This window comes from Falco punctatus, assembly GCF_963210335.1.
Source record: "Falco punctatus genome assembly, chromosome: 17".
Lineage (NCBI taxonomy): Eukaryota > Metazoa > Chordata > Aves > Falconiformes > Falconidae > Falco > Falco punctatus.
This window is the reverse complement of record NC_137597.1, coordinates 4054042-4078321: the sequence shown is the minus strand read 5'-3', so window position 1 is coordinate 4078321 and position 24280 is coordinate 4054042. Positions and strand designations below refer to the sequence as shown.

Genomic DNA, 24280 nt, shown 5'->3' with positions numbered 1-24280 from the left:
CCCGCCGCACGGGCGCGGGCCGCCATCTTGGGAAGGGCAAACGCGGCGCTAAGGCGCCATGTTGATACGGGAGCCGAGAAGTAAGCGCCATATTGAGAAGGTCGAGGGTAAAGCGCGGCTTCCCGGACCCCGTTCCCGCCATCTTGTGAAGGCAGGCTGGCTGCTTCCGCCATGTTGGGGAGGTCCGCGGCCCTCGCAGAGGGGCAATGGTGTCGGGCGAGAGCTGTTGCTCATCTCAGGAAAGAGGAATGGGAGAGAAATGGAGAAAGCGAAGGGCAAAAGCACCCGCAGCATCTGGGGCCAGCCAGTGTCACTGCCCCATCGCTCTGTGGGACCCCATTCAGGAGCAAGCAGGAGGGTTGAGCACCTCTCACCTCACCCTAACCAAGCTACACCGATGCGCTGACACACCTTTAGGGGCATTTATGAGGAGAAAGAAGTGTCTTTCCCACCCCCACCCCCCAACACACACACGTTTTCCTCAGCTCTGTCACTGCTGCCAAGTTACAGTTGTTTAACTGGCACCAATCAAGCAGGCTGGAGCTTTGCCACCGCTTTCGGCAGGATCAGGATAAGGGTCCTCAGGATGTTTGCCGGGGAAGGAGGTTCCCTGCATACTTTGCAGCCTAAAAAGGCAAAAGCAGGCATTGACTTGAAAATTTATTTTGGCAAGGCAGTGATGTACAGTAATTGCTTTTTCCTGCTGCCGCCTATAAAGAAAGTAATGAAAGCAGCTGAAATACTGTGGCGTAATATCAGAATTTAATTAAAGATAATGAAAAAGTAGTGATGAATGCGTGCAGACTGTCTGTGCATCGCCGTTTTTATGATTGACACATGATACCGGAGTGGTGGAAACTTCATGGTCCCTCAGGAGCGGGACCTGCAGAAAGTGGGAGCCAGAGGGGTCTCCGGGAAAGCTCAGCGTGGATCCACCCCACCGCTTGCTACCATGAGGCTGGAAATGCTAAACTGTGCCTTCATGGCATAAAAACTTCTTTAGGGATACCCCTCCTTTCACGCTTACTTTGCTGCTGTGCCCTTCTTGTTTAGGCCACCAGACAAAGCTCGCCTCGCTTCGCCAGAAAGCGGCAACAAGATGCTGAGATTTGTTAATCTGGTTAGCAACAACAAATATATACTTAGTAGAGGCCAGGGAGCCCGTTAAAAGAGCATACTCAGTTCCGATGGGAAGTGCGAATGTGCTAAGCCAAGCCTCCCCTGCTCACTAACTGGAAAGCACGACTGACAGCTAATAATTTAAAGCCATGTCTAATGTGAATACAGAATTAGAATTTGCTCTTAGTACACAGTTGCTATAAGCTCACAGCTTTCGGTTTGGAGAAGCTCTGCCTAGACATGCAGATGTATGCTGGCATCTAAGCCTGAGCTCATACAAGCCCATGAATGAAGTGAACTCCTCTTGCTTTGGAGAAAAGGAACAACAGCAAAAAAAAAACACAACCAAAAAACCCAAACAAACAACCCAGCTCACCCTTTTCAACTTCTTGTATTTCTGGGGGTCAGGGAAGTTACACCAGGACAGAGTTTGGCCCAGCAGCCTCAGTGCATGAGCTTCAGAGGGGAGAACATAGGAGTGAGTGGTGGTGGAGAACTGGAAGGCTGGGGAAAAGCTGCAATTCCTTTGCAGAAGGGAGGCTGGTGGTGCCGATGTTCAGCAGGAACAGATGCCTCTTCTTTGTGGAGGGAAATCCACGGCCCCTGTCCCTTTCTCCCTAGAAAGAGAACCCTTGGGAGCATCCCTGCCTTCCCTGGGAAGGTATCTGGACACCTTGGAGAAGCCAACAGAAGACAGCCCTCTGTCTCTCAGACATGACAGAGCCTATATCCCCATGGACAGTCCCCTATTTGTTCCCGTCATCCTCTCCACAGTGTTGCTGGTGAGGCTGGTGATGGATTTTCTGCCTTTTGCAGCCCCTTTGTCATCCTCACACCTCTGGGCAGCGGCAAAGGCTGCTGGGGCGAGCACAGGCCTGCTGATGCTGCAGATGGGCTGTGATGCTCAGAGATGCTCAACTGTGAAAAGCCAGTTTCCAAGCCCATGGCGTAGCTCTTAAATATCTTGGCTGTAAATATCCTGAGCTGGATGTGGGAAGATGGGACAGTGAGGAGGGGACAGCCTCCACCTTCCCTGCTAGTTCAGAAGCTGCCTTAGACCTACTGGCAGTGACTCAGATATCAAACGAGAAGAGCAGGCGTGCCATGCCGTCTGCTTCTCCTCTGGAAGTATGAAGACAAGACTGGTGTAAGCAGAGGGGAAGAAATAGATCTGCACCATCTTCATAAGGTGCCTGAAGGGGGGAGCGTGCTGCACCCCGAAAAACATGGGCAGCAGATGAACCCTTCCACCCCTGATTGACGGGCTGCTGGAAAAAACCCGCCATCCCACCCCCTCGTCTTATCCCATGGCATTTGGACGACAGTCCTGCATATGTCACTGGGGAAGTGTCAAATCTTACTTAGGAGCCGACTGTGCCAATTTAACACCCTGTCACTCACAGCCACGGCACAGGTGTGACCCAAGAACACTGCTTCTCATCCTCCTGATCGTATGTCACGTCCTCAGCCTGCTGAGCTTCTTATTAGGTTAAAAAGTCAGTGCCGATTTCATTCTTTTCTCTCCCTGTTCTCCTTTCCCTGCTTCTTTCCCCCAACTGCGCGCCTGCTCATCCTGCCACAACACTCTTGTCTGGTTTCTGGAGCAGGAAGATCTTCCTACCTGCTTGCAGGCATGGAGCTCGGTGCCGCTGGCTGCCAGAGCAGCCTTCCAAAGCACTGGAGATACAGATCTGTCCTGCAACGGGGAGACCACTTTCCTTCTTAACAAGAGCTATAGCCCTGACAGTGGGAGTCATGCCTGGGCTCCATCCATCTTCTCCTTCCAGCAGAACAGCGTCTGCTTCTTTCCCACCACTCAGGCCCCTGTGTGGGGAAGGAATTTAATTCCAAAAGCTGAAGGGCCCCTTGTACTTCGTTGTGTATTTGGACGGCAACAGTTGTTGCTACAGGACAGCACGGGGGGGGGGGTCGTATGGTCACTGTCACAACCAGCCATACATCCCTGAGCTCATTTATCGCTGGGTCAACTGGGAAGAGCCATTGGCAGAACCAGTGGCCAGGGTAAAAGCAGGCTTTTGCTGCTGCAGCTCGTCTGGGTCCAAGCGTTAAGAGGAGGGGGAGATATCCCTGCGAAGTCACATTGGTGGATCTCCTCATGGAAATATCTGCAGCATCAGCCTCACCATCACTCTGGTGGGAAAGGGTCCAGGAAGCAAATCCAAGAGGCTCACATTTACTTTTTCTCGCTGCCACTGGGAAACTTTCTTCTTCCTCGATGGCACAGGGGACCGATCAGCCTGGAAAACGACTTGAGTGAAAGAGCTGAACAAAACGGCATGCTAGGGAGACAACTCTGACCTGCCGCTGAGCTTATGTAGGGTTTTTAGGAGCAGTTTGTTCCTCAAGGGGAAATTTTCCTTGTTTTCCTACAGCTGGGCAAAATTAAACCTGGGATAAAGGTCTGGGTCTTTCAGAAATAACAAGTCAACACGCCCCCTTTGAAGCAAAGGCTTTTGCCTCTGATCTTGCTGGGCGCTGGTGTCAATGTGATGCAGCTCTGCTGGTGATTTCCATGCTAGATCTTCCATGGCTATCACTCCACTGCAGACGGATCTGCACTAGCTGAGCTCCTATAGCCCAGCAATACATGCAGTCACTTTCACTTTCAGCCTAATGGAATGTATTATTTTCTATCTTCCTCCCGCTCAGACTCATTTATAGTAATTTCATAGCTCAACCTGCCTCAGCAATAATCCCTGCAAACTTTGAGTTACACTGAGCTGATCGGTCCACGGACTAGAAGTGTGCCTTTGAATCAAATGTTAAAGCTGGAATCTGTTCCATGTATACACTGAGAGATTTCTTTTCTCCCAAGGGATGGCTTGCAGCAGAGAACGTACCGGGAGAGTTGTTCTAGCACAAACACAGCTATTTAAATGAGGCACAGTGAGAACAGAAATTGTGTTAGGTTGGGAGGATAAAATTGGACTGAAATTGGATATATTCACATACATACCATTGCTCTCATCTGTCCTTACTTTACATATGTTGGATTTCCTGCCAATATAAAGGAGCAGCTCTAAAATAAACCAAAGGTATGTAAATGGAGAGCAGTATGTTCCCGTGGAATTACGATTTCACCTCTAGGTTTGTTTGAGAGACAGAAATAAGGCCAGAGCTCTGTGTTGTTTCGCACACGCTGTGCCTGTTCGCATCATAGTGACGGGAGAGATGCTCCCCACAAAATTATTTGGATTTATATTGCCTGGGTGAGTAAGAAGGCGTTAAGGGCGCAGGTAGGAACTGCAAATCAGGGCTCCTGCTTTCTCCTAGCAGTGTGGGAGAGAGTGTCCTCCCACGTCCAGAGCAGGGAGCCTGGTTAGGGACACCCAGGTCACCCACCCAACATTCCTCAGTGTACACTTGTGTCACCGGTTTGGCTAGGAGATCCAGTAAATATTTGCCTCAGTTTCCCCGCATTGCCAAAAGGGAGAGCTGAAACTCGTTAGCCCACAAAGATTAATTACTCTGGCTTTACAACATGCTTTGCACTGCTTAGAAGGACGGTGATGTTCTCTAGAACTGGAAACCCTCCCTCTCTTCTTTCCCACACTCGCTGCTTGCCATCTGGCTGAGAGGCATGCAGAACAGGCGACACAAATCCTCCATTTAATTATACTGCGCATTTTATTATCTCACCTCAGATTTTGTTGTTAATCTCTTTTACAGATTTCGTTTACATAAGTGGAGTCTTTTAGCTTCAGCAAGCTACAGTGCTTTCCCTTCTGATTCTGCAGATATCAGTCAGCTAAAAAGAAAAGAAAGGCAAGAACAAGTGTCCTTAAATTTGTCATTCAGTCTTTCCTAGGCTTTATCTACCATTTCCTTCTCCTCAGCTCCCCAGCTAAAAAGCTAGAAGGCAAACTCCCACAGGGACAGCGAGGACCCTCTGGTTTGGGACACTTAAGTGCAGGTAACGCAAAGGTCCAGAGCCAACACTCGTGAGACCCATTCCACCACTCCTCAAGTCTGCAGGCAGGAAGAGCTGCATAACTGACTGCCCCTGGGTATTTTCTGTTTCATTCCTATACGCTAAAAGCCAAGCCTAGAGCTGGATTTATTAGCACTCAACACCTTGAATTGCAGCTAATTCTAGCTGTAATTAAGTGTTAGTGTTAAGCCCCTGTGCAGGGAGCAAGATGTTCAGATCCGACTGCAGGTGCTGAGCTGCCTCGCAGGTGTAGCTTGCGTTATCAGCTCTGTTGGAAATTGCACCCTGAAGACTGAGGACTTTTCGGGAGGAGTAGGGAAGTGGCGAGCAGTGCCAAGGAGAGCTGCTGGGAAGTGTTGCAATGCTGCTAACAGTCAATATCAGCTCTAGGGCACAGACAGCACCCTAAGAGAGTGAATAACCTTCCCAGAAGAGTGTGTACATGAGAGCGGGTGGGGTATCTGAGGACTCTGTAAAGTGAGCAAACACGACACAAAAGCCCTTCTGAGAAATATAAATATCTTCATGATGATAAGCTGGTGAGAGGAGGGAAAGGCAGAATTCCCAAGGCAGAAATCAATCTCCTGACAGTACCGTCTGGGGTGTCCTGTAACGTCTCTGCTAGCAGTTTCTCCAGGACATCTTGGTATTTTTCCAGCTGCCTTGGGGTGAGCCACATCCCAGCTCTGACAGGATCAGCTAGCTGTGGAGGAAGCCAGAAAAGTCAAGGGAAAGCTGAGGAGAGCGGAGGGAGGCAGGCTGGGGTGCTTTGACCCCACTTTGCTCAGGTCAGTAGAGGATCTGGGGCTGATCTGAAGGAATGAGGATGATCCTTATACGGGGAAAGGAAACATTTTGAAGTCAATGCAATTTTGTGCTGTTCAGGGTGCCAAAGTTTTCATGCATTGGATCATCTATGGGCTGACTCAGAAACACAGATAAAGGTACCTCCTGGCAACAGAGACTATGAAGAAGAAAATAATTTCTGAACCTTATAATCCTCCAGTATCTCACACCTTGACCCTTCAAGCCATCAGCTTTACTGATGCTGGTGAAGCACCCTGCCTTAGTAAAGACTGAGGACGAGGCATCATCCCGCCTCCAGACTGACTGATTTTGAGCCAGCTGTAGCTCAGATGTACCCAAAGTAAATAGAGTTGTTCCAGCCATGGCTGGAGGCACAGGAGGGCTTGTGGTTGCAGCGGGGAGGGGTGTTAGACGCTGGGATGTGCCATTTATTTAATGCTTTGAACTGTGAATCCTTGCTGTTTAAATCCTATTATTGATTGTTGGTGCACCACATTTGCAGGAGTAGTTGCACACTAACCTGTGTCTTGGCCAAATTCCAGTCTAGCCAGTCCTCCTGCCTGTCCCGCTCAGTCTCTCCCGCAGTTTGGGGTGGACCTACTGCTCCTTTTGCTGGCAGAGAGAATGGCCGAGCTCACCGCAGGAGTGGCTGCACGGACCGGGCAAAGAGTTCCCTGTGTTCAAGTGGAAAAGCACAATTTTCAGACTTGGGTAACCAGGTAAACATGCCTTTGAGGGCTTAGACTGGCACTTTAATCCCTAAAATTGGCGATTTTCTGCTCTGTATACAGACTTCAAGGGGGTGCAGCTGTATGGACCCAAGTTTATAAATAAGGTCTTGCCAGTGCAGAGGACTGTGAGATCGGGGGTGACACCAGACAGCTAATCTGGAGCTGGGTGACAAAGTGACAAGTTAAACCCAGAGCTGAAGCAGAGCTGCAAATTCCTGCCTCGCAGTTGGCTGGTGTTCAATGAACGGCAAAGACAGACCTCATGTTGTTTCCATCCTCCTAAGGGAGAAGCCAGGTGGGTCTGGGGGGTGACCAAGCTGCTGAATGTCCAAGATAATTTATAGGATGGAGGTAAAACCTTTCTCTGATGCAACCTTGCTCAGCTGCCTGGCAGGGCTGCCAGGAGATGGGCGATACTCCTTTATATTTGACTGTGAGCTCCTGGTAACACCCACTGTCTTCTCACACAGCACCACCAAACACTCTGCAGTAGCCAGGCCCTGTGGGCTAACTCCTGGGCTACTTGTCCCCCTGTGTGTCCTCATGGGCTCCTCAGAGTCGCATGGTTCACCGTACCTGGATGGTCCTGACCTTGTTGACATCTGCACCAGACTGCTCAGAGGAGCCTTTCTCTTCCAGCTGCTGCAGTAAGGCTAGAGATATTTTTTTTCCGCGCTTCTTTGTTCCTCTTGCTCTCCTGAAATCTCCCAGCTGAGAGCAGATGGGGCAGTGATGCTGGGACACAGCACTGCACGGGTACCAAACCTGCTGTGCACCATATCAACAGTGTGATGCCCAGCAGCCAGGAAGGAGCCTGTGGAGCTGGACACAAAGCCAGAGGGACTGGGGGTCTGACCGCTGCCAGCAGCCAATGCAGCATCCTTCCTCAGGGCCACAGCTCACCAGCAAGGGACCCATCAACTGTGGTGGTCAGGGCTTCGGGGACTGTAATTCTGACGCCGCAAAGTTGGGTGTGAGGTCAGGTTACAGGATCGCACGTAAAGACCTGTAGCAAACATGACACTGGTAGACAACTCCTTTGAACTGTGCAAGACAACACCGTCAGCAGGACACGGTAGCCAAGTAAACTGACCTTACAGAGCTATTCCAGAGCCTCGTCCTGGCTCTGTTCTGTAGCAGCAGCAATGAAGTTCAAGAAAAGCCTGCACAGCCTCACTGCAAATGGAGAGCTCTGCGCAGACATTATGCAGTAACCAGCCTTTCTTGCAGGTCTGTGATGTCAGCCCTTTCCCATCTGTGGGGCTAAACTTGGCTTCTGGACCCTCCCTTTCTTCCCAGCCCAAAGAGAAAAGCCAAAGTTGCTTTGGGATATGACAAACGTGTCAGGACACATAAAATGCAGCAAAGGCTGTGCTCAGTGTCAAACTGACTGCTTGCTGTGCACTTTCTTTGGTTTGAATGTGTGCTCAGAGGAGGAGAGGCAGCCTTTGGAAGGCTGATTTCACCCACATACATTCAGAAGACCCTCAATCACTAGCAGACACGCAGCTACAAGAGTTGTGGTGTATGAACAATTGATCTGGGGACCGTGCGTGGGTCTCATCATCATCATCAAGGAGGCTGAAGGATGACTGTACTCCCCACAAAAGGCAATTGCTATCCAGCAAGTAGATAGGTGTTGGAAACAAGATTTCTCCCCAGTATGAATGGGTTGTGTCATGCGGGGGAAGCTCACTTTGGCTGCGTTTAAGAAGATGCAGTCTCTGAGGCTGCCTGCCTGACACCTTTCAACAGTATTAGTTTCACATCAAAAGAAAAAAAAACATTCTCCTCTTTGCACATCCCAGTGGTGACAACCATCTGGAGGATGGTTAATTATTTGTTACAACAAAAAGACCCATCAGTATGGTGATGGGAGGCTGCAGCTTCTTTATAAAAATTACAGCCACTAGCATGGAGGAAAGAAAAACGAGACCCACAAGTCGAAGATGATAGCCCTTCACAGGTCTTTTAGTTCTTACGTTCTTTAGTTCTTTAGTTCTCTCCTTTTCTAGTCTCACATCTTAAAAGTTGTCTCTGCCCTCTCCCATAGCCCTTAGCTTTGGGAAGAGCGAGGGACTGCTGCTATCATCGTATCTCCTCTTTGAACAGAAGGGGCAGCTGATGGGAACAACAGCGGCACGGTGTGCCCTGCCAGAGCTTGGGGGATGAGGGAGGAAGAAACACTTTCCCCGGTTTATTCAGGGCTCCAGCCCCTGCAGGACATTTCTTATGGGTTACCTCCTGCATCTTCTGGAAGTTGCTCTGGGTGAAAAAGGGCACAAAGCCTTCAGTTTGTTCAGCCAGCATGGACACCGCATACACCAAGAGCAAACTGGCCGGCGCCGCCTTTGAAATCATTGTGAGAGCCTGAACAACACAGGAAAGAAGATACCAGGGTGATAGCGGAGAGGGCCGTTTGACAAGATATCCCTTTGGCTTTTGATCAGCTGCAATCCAATTTATTCATCAGCTAACTAGAGGTATATTTACTCTTCCAGTTGCTCATGAGCTGAGAATAGAAGTGGCTTGACTGACAATTTTCCTCTCAAATGCTTTTCTGTAAACAGATTTGTTCTCGAGCAATATCTCCAGAGACTTCAAGCCCAGCCCTTCAGCACTGTTAAAGACTCCCTCTGTTCTGCAAGCTTTAGCCCTCCAGCTGTACTGGTTTAAGACCCGTGCACATCCAGAGCAAAATGCTCCCATCAATCCCACTGATAGCAAGGGAGACAGAGTGATGCTGCAAGAGAGAAAAACCTTAAGACAGCTGTTTTGTTAAATTTTGTTTTCATATTCCTCACCCGTGAAAACCTTCCTTGATGGACTGAAGCCTTCAGTAAGCCTCACTGGGTCCAAGAGAGCTGGGAAGGGCATTTGCCGGTCCGGCTCTACAAAAACCTAGTATAAAGGGCTTTAAGAACTACCTTTGGTAGTGATTTAACAGCAACTTCACGTCAGAAGAGGACTTACGTAAACATTAAATGTTCTCTTTAAATATTAAAATATTCTCTCTGGACGAATTTAATGAAGTCTGGTCCCACAGCTTAACTACTCCACCTGATTGGAGCCTGATCTTTAATTAGTTTCAGAAACCTCTTGATTTGGATGTTATTGAAAAGACATTGTTAGGTCAGATTTGACCCCTAGATTAGATTTCCCATAAATATCAGCAAGTATTGAACTGAAGACCAGTGGAAGTTAATAAATATTCCCTTTCTGTAGCACTTGCCAGTCACATCTCCCCGCTGCATGCCAGGCCAGGAGAGGGCTGGCGGTGAGTGAAGGCGGCTGTAGCCCGTCTCTCCCCCCCACCTTGGCACTGCTTAGGTGCCATCCCCACCCCTGCCCACCTACACTGGGTCATCAAAGCCATCACTGCACTGGGGCATCACCCTGGGTGACCCAGCTAGAGGCACCATTTGCTGCAGCGATCAAAAGAGGCTTTCTCAGGCTCTCCCCTTGTAATACAACATATTGATACACGTGTGTGCTGACAACATGGTGTTATCTCAGTAGCATCAGTCTTTTGTGCCTTTTCATTTATTTTATCACTACAGTAAAATACTGCCATATACAAAGAAATAAACCCAGTCACCTCCTTCATCTGTTATTGTTGGTCCCTTTGTGAATTGATTTGCTCCCTCTCCCCCCAGAGGAACACTCCCACACATTACTCCAGTCAAAAAACGTCATTTCTGAATGTCCCTTCCTTATTTTGTAAGCAGGACATGTCTTTCAGACCTGAGATCTCTAGCTCAATGCCTCTCCAGGCAGATATGAGCTTTGTTGTTAGTGAATTTGCTTCCTGGCTACAAAGAGAAAGTACAAAGCAGGAGGATCCCAAGTTCAACATCAGCACAACAAAGTACTGCGGTCGCATGAGGCTGGGTGCAGCGCTGCCCAGTCCTGCTCGCACCTGCGTAAAATGAGGTGAAAAGCCAGTTTGGGGGCAGGAGGGGTGAACATCCACGTAGTACTGTCGTGAGCATAGTGACAAGACAGTATGCTTATCTACAGACTGTCTTCCAAAAAAATCAAGTAATTACTGTCAATAGGAACTGTCTGTGACTCATTTTCTGTCTGTTCAAAGCAGCTCCTCAAGCGCAGAGGGCACCCAGGTCTCCCCGTGCCTCTGTAGCATGCTTTGGTGTCTGGTGGGTACTCATGACAAGCAGGGAGGCAGGAGCTGGTGGAATCGATGCTCCTATGATGGGGAACAAGCAGAAAGCACTTTTTCCCTTGTTTAAGCATCGATTTTGTTCCCTCCTCCTTGTTAGAGCTCTCTACTGAAACCAACGTGTGCTGGTAACACCGGTGCCTGCCTGAGCACCCATGCTATGCCCACTCCACTGAGCTCACAAGTGGGAGTGGAGACCAAGCACCTACCTGGTGAGCACAGCCATGGGGTGCTGCAGGTCAGACCTCTTCTTGCTCCTGTTCACGCCTGGACGCTCCTGCTGGCTTTCCCACCCTGTGTATAAGCACACAGGCAGTGGTGTCCAACGACTTACCCGTGCAGCTGCCCACGCTCCAGCAGAGCTGGTGAAAAACTCCTGGCCTGCATGGAAACAGGTTTGCCAGACAGGGAACATGGTTATCTGCATTGGATTTTTAAGAGTTTCTCATTTCCAGGAAGACCCCCTTTCCTCCCTCCCCAAGATGGCAGCTGTTCTCGGTGGCTCCCACGGCTGGGCAGGTTCCCTAAGGCAGATGCCTCGGTTTCCTCATCAATAAGATAGAGAAATTCATCTCTCCCAGCTTGTCTTTTTAGATCATGAGCCCTGCAGGATAAAGCTTTTATGATGTGAGTGCACCAGCAGAAAAATAATGCCTGTGTCTTATAATGGAATGCTAGAATGGTTCGGGTTGGAAGGGGCCTTAAAGACCATCTAATTCCCACCCCCTGCCATGGGCAGGGACACCTGCCACCAGCCCAGGTGGTTCCAAGCCCCGTCCAACCTGGTCTTGAACCGTGCCAGGGATGGGGCACCCACAGCTGCTCTGGGAACCCTGTGCCAGCGCCTCACCACTCTCACAGTGAAGGGTTTCGTCCTAATATCTAACCAACATCTGCCCTCTTTTCAGGGTAAAGCCACCCCCCCTTGTCCTGTCACTACATGCCCTTGTAAGAAGTCCCTCCCCAGCTTTCTCGTCGTCCCCTTTAGGTGCTGGAAGGTGCTATAAGGTCTCCCTGGAGCCTTCTCCAGGCTGAACAGCCCCACCTCTGCCAGCCAGTCTCCACGGAGAGGTGCTCCAGCCCTCTGACCACCTGTGTGGCCTCCTCTGGAGTCATTCCAACAGGTCCATGTCCTTCTTGTGCTGGGGCCGCAGAGCAGGATGCAGCACTGCCGGTGGGAGCAGAGGGGGACAATCCCCTCCCTCAACCTGCTGGCCACGCTGCTGGCGACGCAGCCCAGGATTCGGTTGGTTTCTGGGCTGCAAGTGCACGTTGCCGGGTCACGTTGAGCTTCTGGTCCACCAACACCCCCAAGCCCTTCTCCTCGGGGCTGCTCCCGATCCGTTCTCCATTCTCTGCCCAGCCTGTCTTTGTGCTTCGCATCGCCCCCACGCACGTGCAGGACCTTGCCCTTGGCCTTGGTGCACTCCACGAGGGTCGCACGAGCCCACCTCCCCAGCCTGTCAGGGTCCCTCTGGTGGCATCCCTTCCCTCCAGCGTGTTGACCACACCATTTAGCTCGGTGTCACAGTGAACTGGCCGAGGGTGCGCTCGATCCCACTGCCCGTGTCGCTGGCAAAGGTGTTGAACAGCGCCGGTCCCAGTACGGACCCTGAGGAACACCACTCGCCACTGGTCTCTGCTTGGCCATGGCACAGCTCTTCTGAGCACGACCATCCAGCCAATTCCTCACCCACCGAGTGGTCCATCCATCAAACTCATCTCTCTGCAGCTTAGAGACAAGGATGTCAAGTGGGACAGCGTCCAATGCTTTGCACAAGTCTGGGTGGATGACACCAGTTGCTCTTCCCTCGTCCACCAGCGCTGTAACCCCATTGTAGGAGGCCACCAGGTTTGTCAGGCACGATTTGCCCTTCGTGAAGCCACGCTGGCTGTCACCAGTCACCTCCTTATTTTCCGTGTGCCTTAGCACAGTTTCCAGGAGGATCTGCTCCATGGTCCTGCTGGGCACAGAGGTGAGACTGACCAGCCTGTAGTTCCCTGGGTCTTCCTTTTTTCCCTTTTTTCAAAAATGGGGGTTACATTTCCCCTTTTCCAGTCAGCGAGAGCTTCACTGGACTGCCACGACTTGTCAATTACGATGGATATCTTAATTACGGTGTCTTAATTATATTTCTACTGCAATGTGGACAAATCATGATAATAACAATGTTGCCACAAAATAAGCAAAATGCAGAATGACGTTTGACACACCTTCATTACAAAACCCATAGATTTATAGCAATAAATCTCCTGGAAGGATCTAGAGCTAATATATAAATTAGAGCTAGAGCTATAATAAATAAAAATATAGATACTAAATCTATCACCAAAGAGCTTTATAAACTGAGTAGACAAGTGGGGAGTTATCAAAGCAGTCCAGGGGATTTATCTGGCCATTTTGAGTCTTCACATGGCCCCTTTTACCAGCTCATTTTACCATCATAACTGAGCATCTCTCAGCCCTGGACGCACCAATCCGCCTCAGGGACACGGACCTGCGCAGTGACATCTCTCTCCAGACAAACGAGGTGCAGAGAGAGCGAGTGACTTGTGTAAGATCTCGTCTTTGGCTCTCCCAAGAGCATCAAACAGGCACCGGTGCTGGAGGGTTTGGGATCAGGCCAGAAACGTCCTGGTGCTTCTCACAGACGAGCGGCGACACGCGAGGAAACCCAAGCGCAACCAGGCGAGATGCAAGAGCAAAAAATGAGTCGGGGAAGCGATGAAATCCTCCTGCATCAAATGGCTTTACGGGGTATTATAGCAAGGGTGTGCAGCGGCATTCCTGCCCGGCTGGTTGCGAGTTAAGCACTAGCACTATTTGCTGAAAAACGAGGGGGGAAGCACTATTTCCCAAGCCTGTGAAATGACTTTTCTCACCCAGCTCCATCACAGCTAGTCAATACAACGTGTACACACTGCGCTGCGCGTTGGCCCTCACAAGGGACTTGCTGCTGTCACTGCAGGCAATAATGTTCAGTTTGGACCAGAGCCCTCCTTAAAAAACGTGGCAGTCACTAGGATGCTTCCCAAATCCCTGCGCATCTACTGCAGCTTATCACCAGGCAGTGAAGTGGTCCTGGCTATAAAACTTCCAGACAGGTCAACACAGTTTTTCTCCCTGGGACCACGTGTGTGTGTGCTGGTGGAAGGGACATTACATGACAGGTGATTTCCCACCCCCACCCCTTCGCTAAAGAATTTCTGCAAAGCCCATTTGACACCGGTTCTCATTTTAATTGACTTTTCCAGGTTTTTTTTGCATGGTTATGATGGATGCAGCTGACGAGTCAGCAGATGGTGTTGGGAAGTGACAAATTAATTACCAAGAAAGGTCACTTTTTCAAAGCACTAAACTTTCCCATGTCTTGTCCCCTTTTACCTCAAAAATGTGGCTGGCTGGCAGGTTTCCCATCCATCTGTGATGAAGCTTTCGGCACTGGAAAGGACAACCTTTAAAATAAAAAGAGGAGAGGAAAATTAATCATATCTGTATTAGCTGCATGCTGTCTGCCAGGTTCATCTCTTAATTATGCAAGAGTACTCAAAAAAGAAAAGGAAACAGAGAGCTGAAAATAAGGGACCTGACTCCAAGACTTCTCCAGTGGAAGCACCAGAGTGGGTGGGAGCAACAGGCACCTTCTTGCTCTAGGTTTTCCCAGTCCATACAAGCAGCTTTTGGCCTGTCCCCATAAATGAAAATAAAAATCACAGCTGGAAATCTCACTGCCTAGCATTATAGTGCAAAACCTCCGTCCTGCTGCGGTCCCTGCAACAATTCACAAGATGCAGGTGCCTGAAACTCTCCTCTTTTTATTAAGCAAAATTGCAGCAGAGGTTAGAAGCTTAACAAAAACATGATGTGCAAAATGGAGTTGCTCGCAGTTCTGCTTGTACCTAACGTTAAACATTTGCCATAATTGGGAGTAATTTCAACAGGAAACTGGCAGTAGAAGTAAAGTCCATTAAGCCATGTATCAATTGCAATGTCAAGGAATCAAGGGAAAATGAGCTCCCTGTGCCAGCGACACTGAGCATTTGTCTCCATGTCCTGTACTTTTCCCTCCAAGTCGCTCTGTGCTCGGGGTATTTTGGCAAGTGGGTTGCATAAAAAACAGGAGATAGAAGCCAACATGAGTCTGAAGCTGAATTTCAGCCCAAGGCTAACGCAGCGGGTGGAGAACACGTAGGGGGAGAGCGTGAAGGATTGAAATCCTGCTCTGCTGCTCCACCTGGCTCTTGGTCAGGCATTGGGGTGCCCCCCAGCAAAGCTCCCAGTTTCAGGGTGAGTATCAGAGCCGGAGCACTAGCCCTGACAGCCACTGTGGTCCAAATCCCCTTCTTTTCACCCATATCCAACAGCCTCCTTGGAGGGGGCTGGCACATGTGAGGAGAGAGGACGCGGCTTTGTACGTGCCCAGTTTGCTCTCACAGCCCCACCAGCCCCACATCAGCCATCAGGCTTGGAGAAAAAAAAAAAAAAAAACCAAACCCACAAAAAAACCTGTCCCCCAACCCCAGCTCCCCTTCCCGATCCTCACAGGAATATCTGCCTCACCCCACTCGCATCAAATGGAGTCGGATGGGCCAAAAACCTGGCGCGTGCTCTGCTGAACCGAACGTCTGCAGTCACACGGCTGAAGTCGACGTGGGGAAGGAGTTCATCTCAGGCTCCCTGCTTTGCAAGTAGGAGCAGAAAGCTTTCTCACAGCCCAGGCACCATCCTCCAGCTGCTGGCTCTGCATGGACGCGTTACAGATTTAGCAGGCGCTGCCGTCTGTGGCTGCTGAACGTTCCTAATGAATAAAGCACCGGTGGCAAATTTTAATGCAGTTTTCAAAATATTAACGCTAGATAAATATTTGAAGAATCACAGGCTTAAAACACATGTTAATTTGCAGCATAAATATTTTAAGGGAGCAGACTTCCCCCTCCCATCCCCACGCTTCGCCTGGTGCCCACTTTAATTTCTCCCCACTGCTCGGCAGTGTAATTCACGGCTGCGTGAGTATCGATAGCAAGGATTTAACTCCTGCTGACTCCCCAAAACAGTTCACCCTCCTGGTTCTAGCAGCAAATCATGCTTTCTTAGATTAATGGGGAAGTTTTCTCGCCTTGATTCTCTCTCCTCCCACTCTGCCTGGTTCCTACAGCCAACCCAGAGCCTGCAGGCTCTTGCTGATGGCAGTGAGCTCTGGTTATGGTGCAGGTCAGACATGGGGAAGGGGAAGGTTTGGATGTGCAGCAGAGGGTATGGAGCATCCCACTGCTCAGCTTTCAGAGGCAGCAATCTCTGTTTCACCTGCAAACGCAATGCTCGGTAACTCTTCAGCACCAGCATCTCCAAGAGACCCCAGATGGAGCAGCATCTTTGCAGCAGACCCACCTCCAGCAGGATTGCACCGATTTACATCCTCAGCATCCTCACTGCAACATTGCAACACACCTGCAAGAGCATCCCCCAGGCATTTAAAACCTGACAAATGAGTGCCAGACCCTGTAATACCAAAGCCTCCCTGGAAACCAGGCTTGAGGTGACCCGAAGTGGACACCTCAAAACTGGGGACCACTTGGAAATTCTGTCTGCTGCCCCAGTTTCTTGATGGAAGGACAAAAGAAAGAAGATAATGTGTATTTCTGGACATAGCCTGGATGGATTTAACTTCTCTACCAGTGATGGAAGAGACAAGCACTGGCCAAAGTGTCTTACCCTGTAACAATTGCCTTCCATTGGAATAAAAAAAAAAAAGGAAAGAAGAAAAAAAGAATTAAAAAAAGGCCCCCCTCCCCTTTTTTTTTTTAATAAAATAGATTTCTGAGCTTATAAAAACTTTCTGGTCTTTCAAACAAGGGAAAAAATAAACAAGAAAAAAATGTTTTCTTGCTTTGTTTTTCTTCATTTTTGGTCACTCCTTTGCCACTCTCTCCCCAATCTGGAACAAGTGAAGAGAGAAAGGAGAGGAGGTGAGAAAACAAGATGGGATGCATCTCATCTGTTTCCATTTTGGTTTTCAAATCCAAAGCACCGGGTTTGCACTTGAAGGTTCAGGAATATTTTTAGGAATGGTAGGAAAACAGAGTTTCATGCACAGCAAGGAGCTGCGGCTGGCTGCTGTCCCCCTTGCCCCTGCTGCCCTGGCTCCTGGGACCCTGCAGCCGCAGGGCTTGGCGGGTGGTGACCATGGGAGACCCTGCCTGCATCTGATAAGCTGAGTCCTGAGGCTCTCAGGCAGGAAAATCACTTAGCGTTTCAGAAAAGGAGCTCCCTACCCCACTCACAGGGAATATTTATTAGATTTGATGAAAGAGCAATTTAGCCTTTACACACATCAGGCACCCACTGACCTTTTATTTTCTTATTACCTCCTTTTACCCCCCCTGCTGTTCCCATATCAAACAACAATATATCAGGTTAAGCATAGCAAGACGAAACGCTAAGGCGCTAAGAAGTGCATTAAATTGCTGCTTTGCAGGGCCGCTTGCACTGTCAAGTCAGCAAGAGGATGATGTATGACATTCTTGCTCACACATGGGACGCAAAATTCAGTCCTGTGGTCACCGCCGCAGCTGAAGTTTGCGGGTAAACCCCGTCTCGCTGCAGAAGGCAGCGGCTGTTTTGCTGAGAAGGGGAGGTAAGAGCAGTCCAGATCCAACCACCAGCAATTGCAGTTGTTGCCCATGGAAATCATCTGTCCCTGGGAGAACTGTAGCATGAAAAGGCATTGCTGTGCTCAATGTTGCCAGCTCCCAAGAGATTTCCTGATACAGTGGACTGGATTATGTTGGACGCCCAGGATTTATCAGGGCTTTCAATGGAGAGTCGCCCTTCTCATTCCAGAAACCCTCAGCAGTTAATAGCAGTTTATCTGCAACAGGGGAGAAGAGTTTGCTGCTGCTTTATCTCCTTTCAGGCTTTCAAGGCACCAATTCATTCTGCAAGGCAACAAGGAAACGGGGTCAGATGCCTTCGGGGCGAAAAAGAGACAGTGCACATGGCAAGTCAGTGTGCTCACTGCCGAGCGTTCCTCATGGAAGAAACCTGGTGATCAGCGAAACAGCGGCACATCCATCCCAGCTGGGACGTGGGGCTGGGAAAACCAAATGGAAAACTCTGACAACAGCAGAAAGATCTGCAGAGACATTTGGGTCTGTCCAACCGAGTCTGGTTCCAGCACGGGATTCAAATCTGGTAAAATGCCTTATTAATCCATGGATATTTTGTTTAGGTGATGAATAGCAAAGCCTCCCAGCCACAAAGGCTTTAGAGAGCTACACAGTAAAGACTGGTAATTTAGGAGAATAAATATTAGTGAAAGGAGCACAGAAATCAAACATTTTTCCTGCCATTGCTTTGCTCATTTGTGCAGGGCCGTTGCATTTACCTCTCTTCTAATACCACGTGGGGTGTCGGAGCTCCTGGGCAGGATTCAAGGGTTCGTGCAAAGATGCAACCTCTGTGTGAGCAATGCAGAGGCTGGAGGGAGCACACGCCGCGTGTGGAAAGGGAAAAGGAACAGCAAGTGGGAAGGGAGCAGGAACTGCAGAAGAAAAGGGTCGTGGTACCAGTGTGGGGGATTCAACATGCAATAGGGAGCGATGCGAACCCTCCGCTGGTTTCAGTGGCTGCAGGTCAAACCCTGAGCAGCACAACCCAGAGCCAGCATCGTTATATAAAGGGATGGGGAGAAGCCCGGGGTGGGCTGGATGGAAGAAATGAATCCAATTACAGGATGAAGGGCAAAGGGAGAGAAAGGACACGTTTGGTCTGCAGCAAATCCCTAGAAGGCTTTAAGGCAGGGACAACAAGAAAAGGACAAAAATTAACTGCAGTGCAGGACACCCAGCCATCACCAAGAGGAACAGGGATCTCAAAATGGGACAAAAGGCAGGGGATGGGGCTCTTCAGCTGGCTGAGAGCATGGCCAGGGCAGTGATGTGAAGGATCCTTCCCAGGATACCCAAGGTACCACCAGGACATGGCTTTTCTGAAAGCTGGAACATCAGGTTGACTGTTCATGGTCTTGTAGGGACACTGGGAGAAGCAGCCAGCCCAGCACCAGGGAACAGCCCTGCTGGAAAGCAGAGAACAAGCAAGCAACCCCCAAATTTCCTCTGTGCTGTTTCTGAAAAGATTATAACCCAGCTGGCCATGTCACAGCAGTCTGCAGGCTCCCACAGAGAAAAGCAAGGGCTCTGCACTACAAATGAAAAAAAAATTTAAAAAAATTGACCCAGTTACGACAAAACGAAACAGCATGTATAAAGCAGAGGGCTACCAACATCCACAATAAGGCCCTCAGGAATAACAGGGTTCAACTTCAAATGAGATTTACAAATTAAAAATAAAAGAGCTGGATTATTTCGATTTGCCTAAACCCCCTTCTCTGACTGCTCAGCCGTCCTCAAAGCTGGGCCGCGGCGGGTGCTGCCGGACACTGCAGAACGAAGTTGGCAGTGCTATGCTCTTGCATCCCTCTGGAACTGAATGAAAGCCTTTTTTTTTTTTTTTTTTTTTTTTGCCTCTCTGACTCTACAGTTAAACACCTGCCACTACTTGAACAAAGCAGAGCTTGGAGAGAAGAGCGGGACACAGGTCCCTGACTCCCAGCTCTCCCTGTTAACTCCTGCCTAACACCTACCTGGTTCAAATAGCCCATAAACCAGAGCAAAATCCAGCAAGGGGTTGACTGCGGTTTGCCAGACAGGAAGGTCTCACAGGAGCAGACAGCATCTTCTCCGTTGCGTTGGCCATCACCCTCGTCAGAAGATGGCTTGCTCCCTTGCACAGCTGCTAACATATAGAGAAATGTGCTTGTGCTGCCCAGATTTGCTGGGCTGTGCTGGCTGCTCATCCCGTGGTGCTGCGTGGCCGGTGAGACCGTCTTGCAAACCTGCCTACTCTGCTACAGCCCTGGTTTGTCACTTAGTTTAAAGTGTTGACAGCACCACACGGAGTGGTGCAGGTTCACAGCTGAGCCAGGATTGCTCAGCTCCTTGGCAGGAAAATGACAGGTCCCAAAGACTTTCTCTCTCTCCAAGGAAATCCTACGATGCTTGTAGAGATGTTACCTGGATCAGCAGCAGGAGGAAAAGCCTGGGAGGTGACAGGGACCTGCTTGCTTGCAAATACCATGCACATGAGATGAGGTTGGCAGTGGTGAAGCTCTCCCCACTTCACAGCTGCCTTCTAGTGCTGGTGTACCCACCCCCCGTGAGGCCATACTGGTGGGGAGAGTCTGGAGAAGGAGCTGTGGTAGGAAACCTCCACAGGAAACAGGAGCTGGGGTTCCTCCTGCCCAAACCTTGTGGGTGCTGTGAGCAAGGCAGGAGACAGGCTTCCATGCGCCCTTATTTTTGGGACAGAAATCAAGGGCATGGTAGAAAGAACCTCCCCGTGCAGCAGCAGATCCTTGTCCTGGCTGCACGCAAGCGTGCAAGCCCGGAGGAGCAGCAGGCAGCCAGCCCCGGCGCCGTGGCTGTCGGCAGAGGGCACGGCTGCCTTCTCAAAACCACCAGCCATGGCCCAGTTAATCCCTGCTGGGGAATGAACGGCCCACCGAACCAAATTGTAAATACAGCTGTGTCCTCCTTCTCCCTGCCACACATTTAAATCTATTTGATCCACTCTAATGGATTGATCTACAAGTTTGTGCACACACATCCTGCTTTGGACGGGGCGGCTGGCAGCGCCTTGCCCATCATGACCTGTCAGCTCCACTCAGCCTCACCTCCACCGGGGAATGAATCCAATTACAGGATAAAGGTTTTTTTTTTTTTTCCCCTCCATATGGTCTCTATAACGCTCCAGCTTTATCTTTCTTTAACCCCTTTCCTGGCGAGGAGCTCACAAGCCCGCTGTAAGCGGCTCAGCGCAGCAGCCACTCGTGGGTGCTATCTGATATGGGGAAACAAGGGTCTTCCCAGGGCAGGGGGGGTACTGGGAGGCACCACACTATTTGCACCTTCCCCCCCCCTCTTCTCCTGCACACTGGGGAGGAACGAGACCCTCCAGGATGGAGATTCAGGGCAGCACGTGACAAAACTCACCAGAAGCGCAAAAGCGATCTCAGCACCGTTCTGCGTTCAGCGCTGGAGCTCGTGGCCACAGTTCAGCGCTGGTGCTCGTGGCCACGGTTCAAGGCCCTGTGCATTAGTCCATCACCAGAATCTAAGCACAGATGTTCGCTTCGTGGCTGATTTCTTTTGCTTTTGCATTCCTCTGCACCTTGCTCTGCCAGGCATTCCCTGGGTGCCCTTGGGCAAGTGGCTCCTGTGTCTTTGCCCGAGCAGCAAAGGCGCAGGGCTGGGGAGAGGCACGGCAAGGGGCTCCCAGCTGCCACCGCTGTGGGAAGCCCACCTCCCCCGGCACAGCCGCCTGCATTGCTCTGCCTGTCGCTCGAACCCAGCGAACCAACCGTATCAGCTCGGTACAAGTTCGTTATTTGATTATCATTATCATTTCTTGCTTTACACAGGACAGGAAAGCCCAGAGCAGCTCAGGGCTCCGTCACGCAACGTGCGGACAAACAATGAATAAGAGACAGGCTCATCTCAAAGAGCTTAGCAAAGCAAAAAGAAAAAAAAAAAAAACCTGCAAAGGGGAAGAAAACCCTTCCTTTTCGTAAGGACAGGCACAAAGAAAGCAAGCCTCTCCTCTCACATTAAACGGGGCCTGAATTTTTCTATTGCCGCCTTTGTCGTGGAGCCAGCATAGAAAACAACTGAGAGCTCTTTGGGAGACAGCCCATAAAGTTCCCCTGCTAAGAGACGCCAAATTAAAGCCATCACTTTCCATTTCTGTGACAGAGACGCAGAGGGAACCGAGGTTGCATTCAGGACACGTCCTGGAGGAACCAGCTATCCTCTCTGGTGTCATTTTCCTGCACTGAGTTTATTCGAGGCCTCCGGCATTGCTCCGGCTATCACTGACCTGCGGAGAGCTCTAAATCCACCGGCCTCCGGGTATCGCCCAAAACACCGGCTTCAGCTCCCGGGGGAGGAATGCCGGGAAGGGGCAGCCCCCTGGTAGCGTGGCAGAGGTGACTTGGGCTTACCTGCTCCATATTCAGCTCCAAAAAAAAAGGGGAAGGGTCCCGGTCCTGAGCTAGTTGAAGGTCAGGTGAAAGTCCTCATGGTCCAGTCGTTGGCAGTCCTCTGTATGAAAAATTCCTGGGTACCGCACACGGAGCCAAATCCACGCCACACCTTAGCTGGAAAAATGAGTGGAGAAGGTCCTTTGATAAAGGAAAAAAATCTCTGTGCCAAAAATACTGCTGAGCCTTTCCCCCACCAGCCAAAACAGACGGTCGTTTCACCTCTCCTCTTCATAGCTGTGCCTCATTTGTAGAGCTCTTTACCCTTTAGGAGAAGACAGGACACCACAAAGATGTGGCAGAAAGTCTCACAGAGGTGGGAGGTTGAACATTACTTTCTGGGAGATGAAAATTAACTTTCCCATGAGATAACAATGTTCACATACAAAACCCTGGAGAAACACCAAAGCTTTCAGGCGCTGCTGGCACTGACAGCCAGGTCCAAGCCTTTTGGAGGTGGACCATCATAGTGAAATCTTTTAGCTGAAAAGAGTTGCTTTCCACCATGAAAGTTGGGAGGGACACACTGGAATTGAGGTGCACGTCTGCTTATGTGCGTTAGCTTTTCTGGGTTCTCCTTTAACATTCAACTAATTCAGCAAAAATGTGCTCAACTTTTGTACATCCAGAAGCCTGACTATGGCCAGGAGAGGCATGAAGTACCTCCAGGGAAAGTGTTATCATGGGGCTTCTCCACAAGAAGCTCTTCCCTTCAAGGAGGACCTAGACTGGGGATTTCACAACCAGCGGTTTCACAGGACATGCAGCGAGATACTTCTGAGAGGCACAGAGATCCCGTGGGGAGTCCTCATCCCAGGGCACCTGAGGCTGATGTGACCCACTTATTCTCACCGTGTCCTAGTTCTGCTCCTCTTGGATCTCTGCAGATGGATCAACGGGTTGGCGATTAGGACATCATTCATCCCATCCACACCCCTTAGCCTTCCGCTCTGGTCCTGTAGCTCTGGGACGCTCCAGTCTTGCAGAAGACCTCATCTCATCCAGCAAAACAGCGTTGACTTTTTCCATCCGCCTTGTCTTGGTGGAGGGCAGCGGTGAGAAGGAGGCTAACGGCTTACCGCATTAACAGATCAGGGCCATTAACGCCACCAGATGTCAGAGATTAATGGAAGAGCTCCACTAAGGCGCCTTAGGCAGGTCTTCTGGAGAAGGAGCACCCATGACCCAGAAGGAAGAAGTGGGGAAAGAGCTTGGATGAGATGGAGCATTGGTGCTCCAAGCTGGCACCGACCTCGCTGAGAAGGGTTTCACAGTCTCGTGTGTGCTGGGATGGGAATCCCACACCCCATACTGAGTGCTGGGGACTGGGAGAAGCTTCTTTCCATCCTGCTTGCTCTCCCAGTGTGGCTCCCAGGCTGGTGCTGGTCCCTCTGCCCTGTCTCTGGAGGGAATTCAGGGTGTCAGCGTTGTTAAGACTTTACCTTCCCTCCTCCTGGGCATCCAGGCACTGCTTCTCCAGCAAGTAGTGACACTTGGCCAGTCTGGTTTTTAGAGCTGTGGCTAAGGACTTTCCCTAAACCCCACCAATCCTCACCAAGTTGCAACCCAGATGGGTGTCAAACTTGCTGGGATGGGGAGGAGGCTCTGGTGGGAAACCCTCACGAGGAGCTCCCTGGGAGACAGGGACCTGCAGGGCTGATCATGCCGCGTTCATCCCTGGTCCCTACCCTCTCCTATCCTCCCGTTGATCCCTGGAGGATCAGGTGAATAATGTAAATCCTTCAGCCCAGAGAGGAGGAAATTCAGCCCTTTGCACTGTAGCACAACCAGGGTGCACAATTCAGGGCGTCATACAGCCAAGAGATCTGCCCCCAAAATGCCACGTGGACCAAGACTGCAGCCTTCAGGATGGGAAGCAGTTTCCCCTCTTGCTTTTGCCCTGCTCTGTGCGCAGAAGTGACCCTTGGCCATATCAGCAGAGCCCAGTTTTGCTCTGACCAGGACCTGTACCCCTACCAGGCAGCACCCACGCTGGATCAGGCACCCACAGCACAGAGCAGCCAAACAGCCAGAGCTGAGCCAACGGCTCAGACCTGCAGAGCTCCATCCAGTCTTCCCCCAGTGACCTCCCCAAGGTCAGTGGGGCAGAGCTGGGCACTCCCCAGTTCCCAAATACTTCCATGGAGTCCTTCAGCCACCCAGGGACACCCCAAAGGCTATGACCCACGGTGGACACAAGCACTGACCCGTTTCCCCATCAATCGCCCAAAGCAGTGGCTTCCCAAGTCACCGCTGCTCCTCCTACCTTTGCCCCTCTTCCAAAGGGCTCCCCACCCCATCCCTTCCTCCTCCCAACTCTTTAAACAATATTAAACACTTAATGGCAATTAATACGCTTTAATGCAGGTTTTGGGGCCAACTGGCTGCTTAGAGG

General features: G+C 50.4%; 1 protein-coding gene across 1 annotated transcript; it reads right to left on the bottom strand.

Moving 5' to 3' along the window:
- Positions 1-91: 91 nt before the first annotated feature.
- Positions 92-24196, bottom strand: MLN (motilin). The gene is made up of 4 exons (XM_080367897.1): positions 21847-24196; positions 8704-15588; positions 7186-7374; positions 92-5774 (listed from the first exon to the last, which is right to left on the bottom strand). Exons 2-4 carry the CDS (start codon positions 8968-8970, stop codon positions 5595-5597), a joined length of 636 nt encoding a protein of 211 aa, XP_080224023.1. The 5' UTR covers positions 8971-15588; positions 21847-24196; the 3' UTR covers positions 92-5594.
- Positions 24197-24280: the final 84 nt, after the last annotated feature.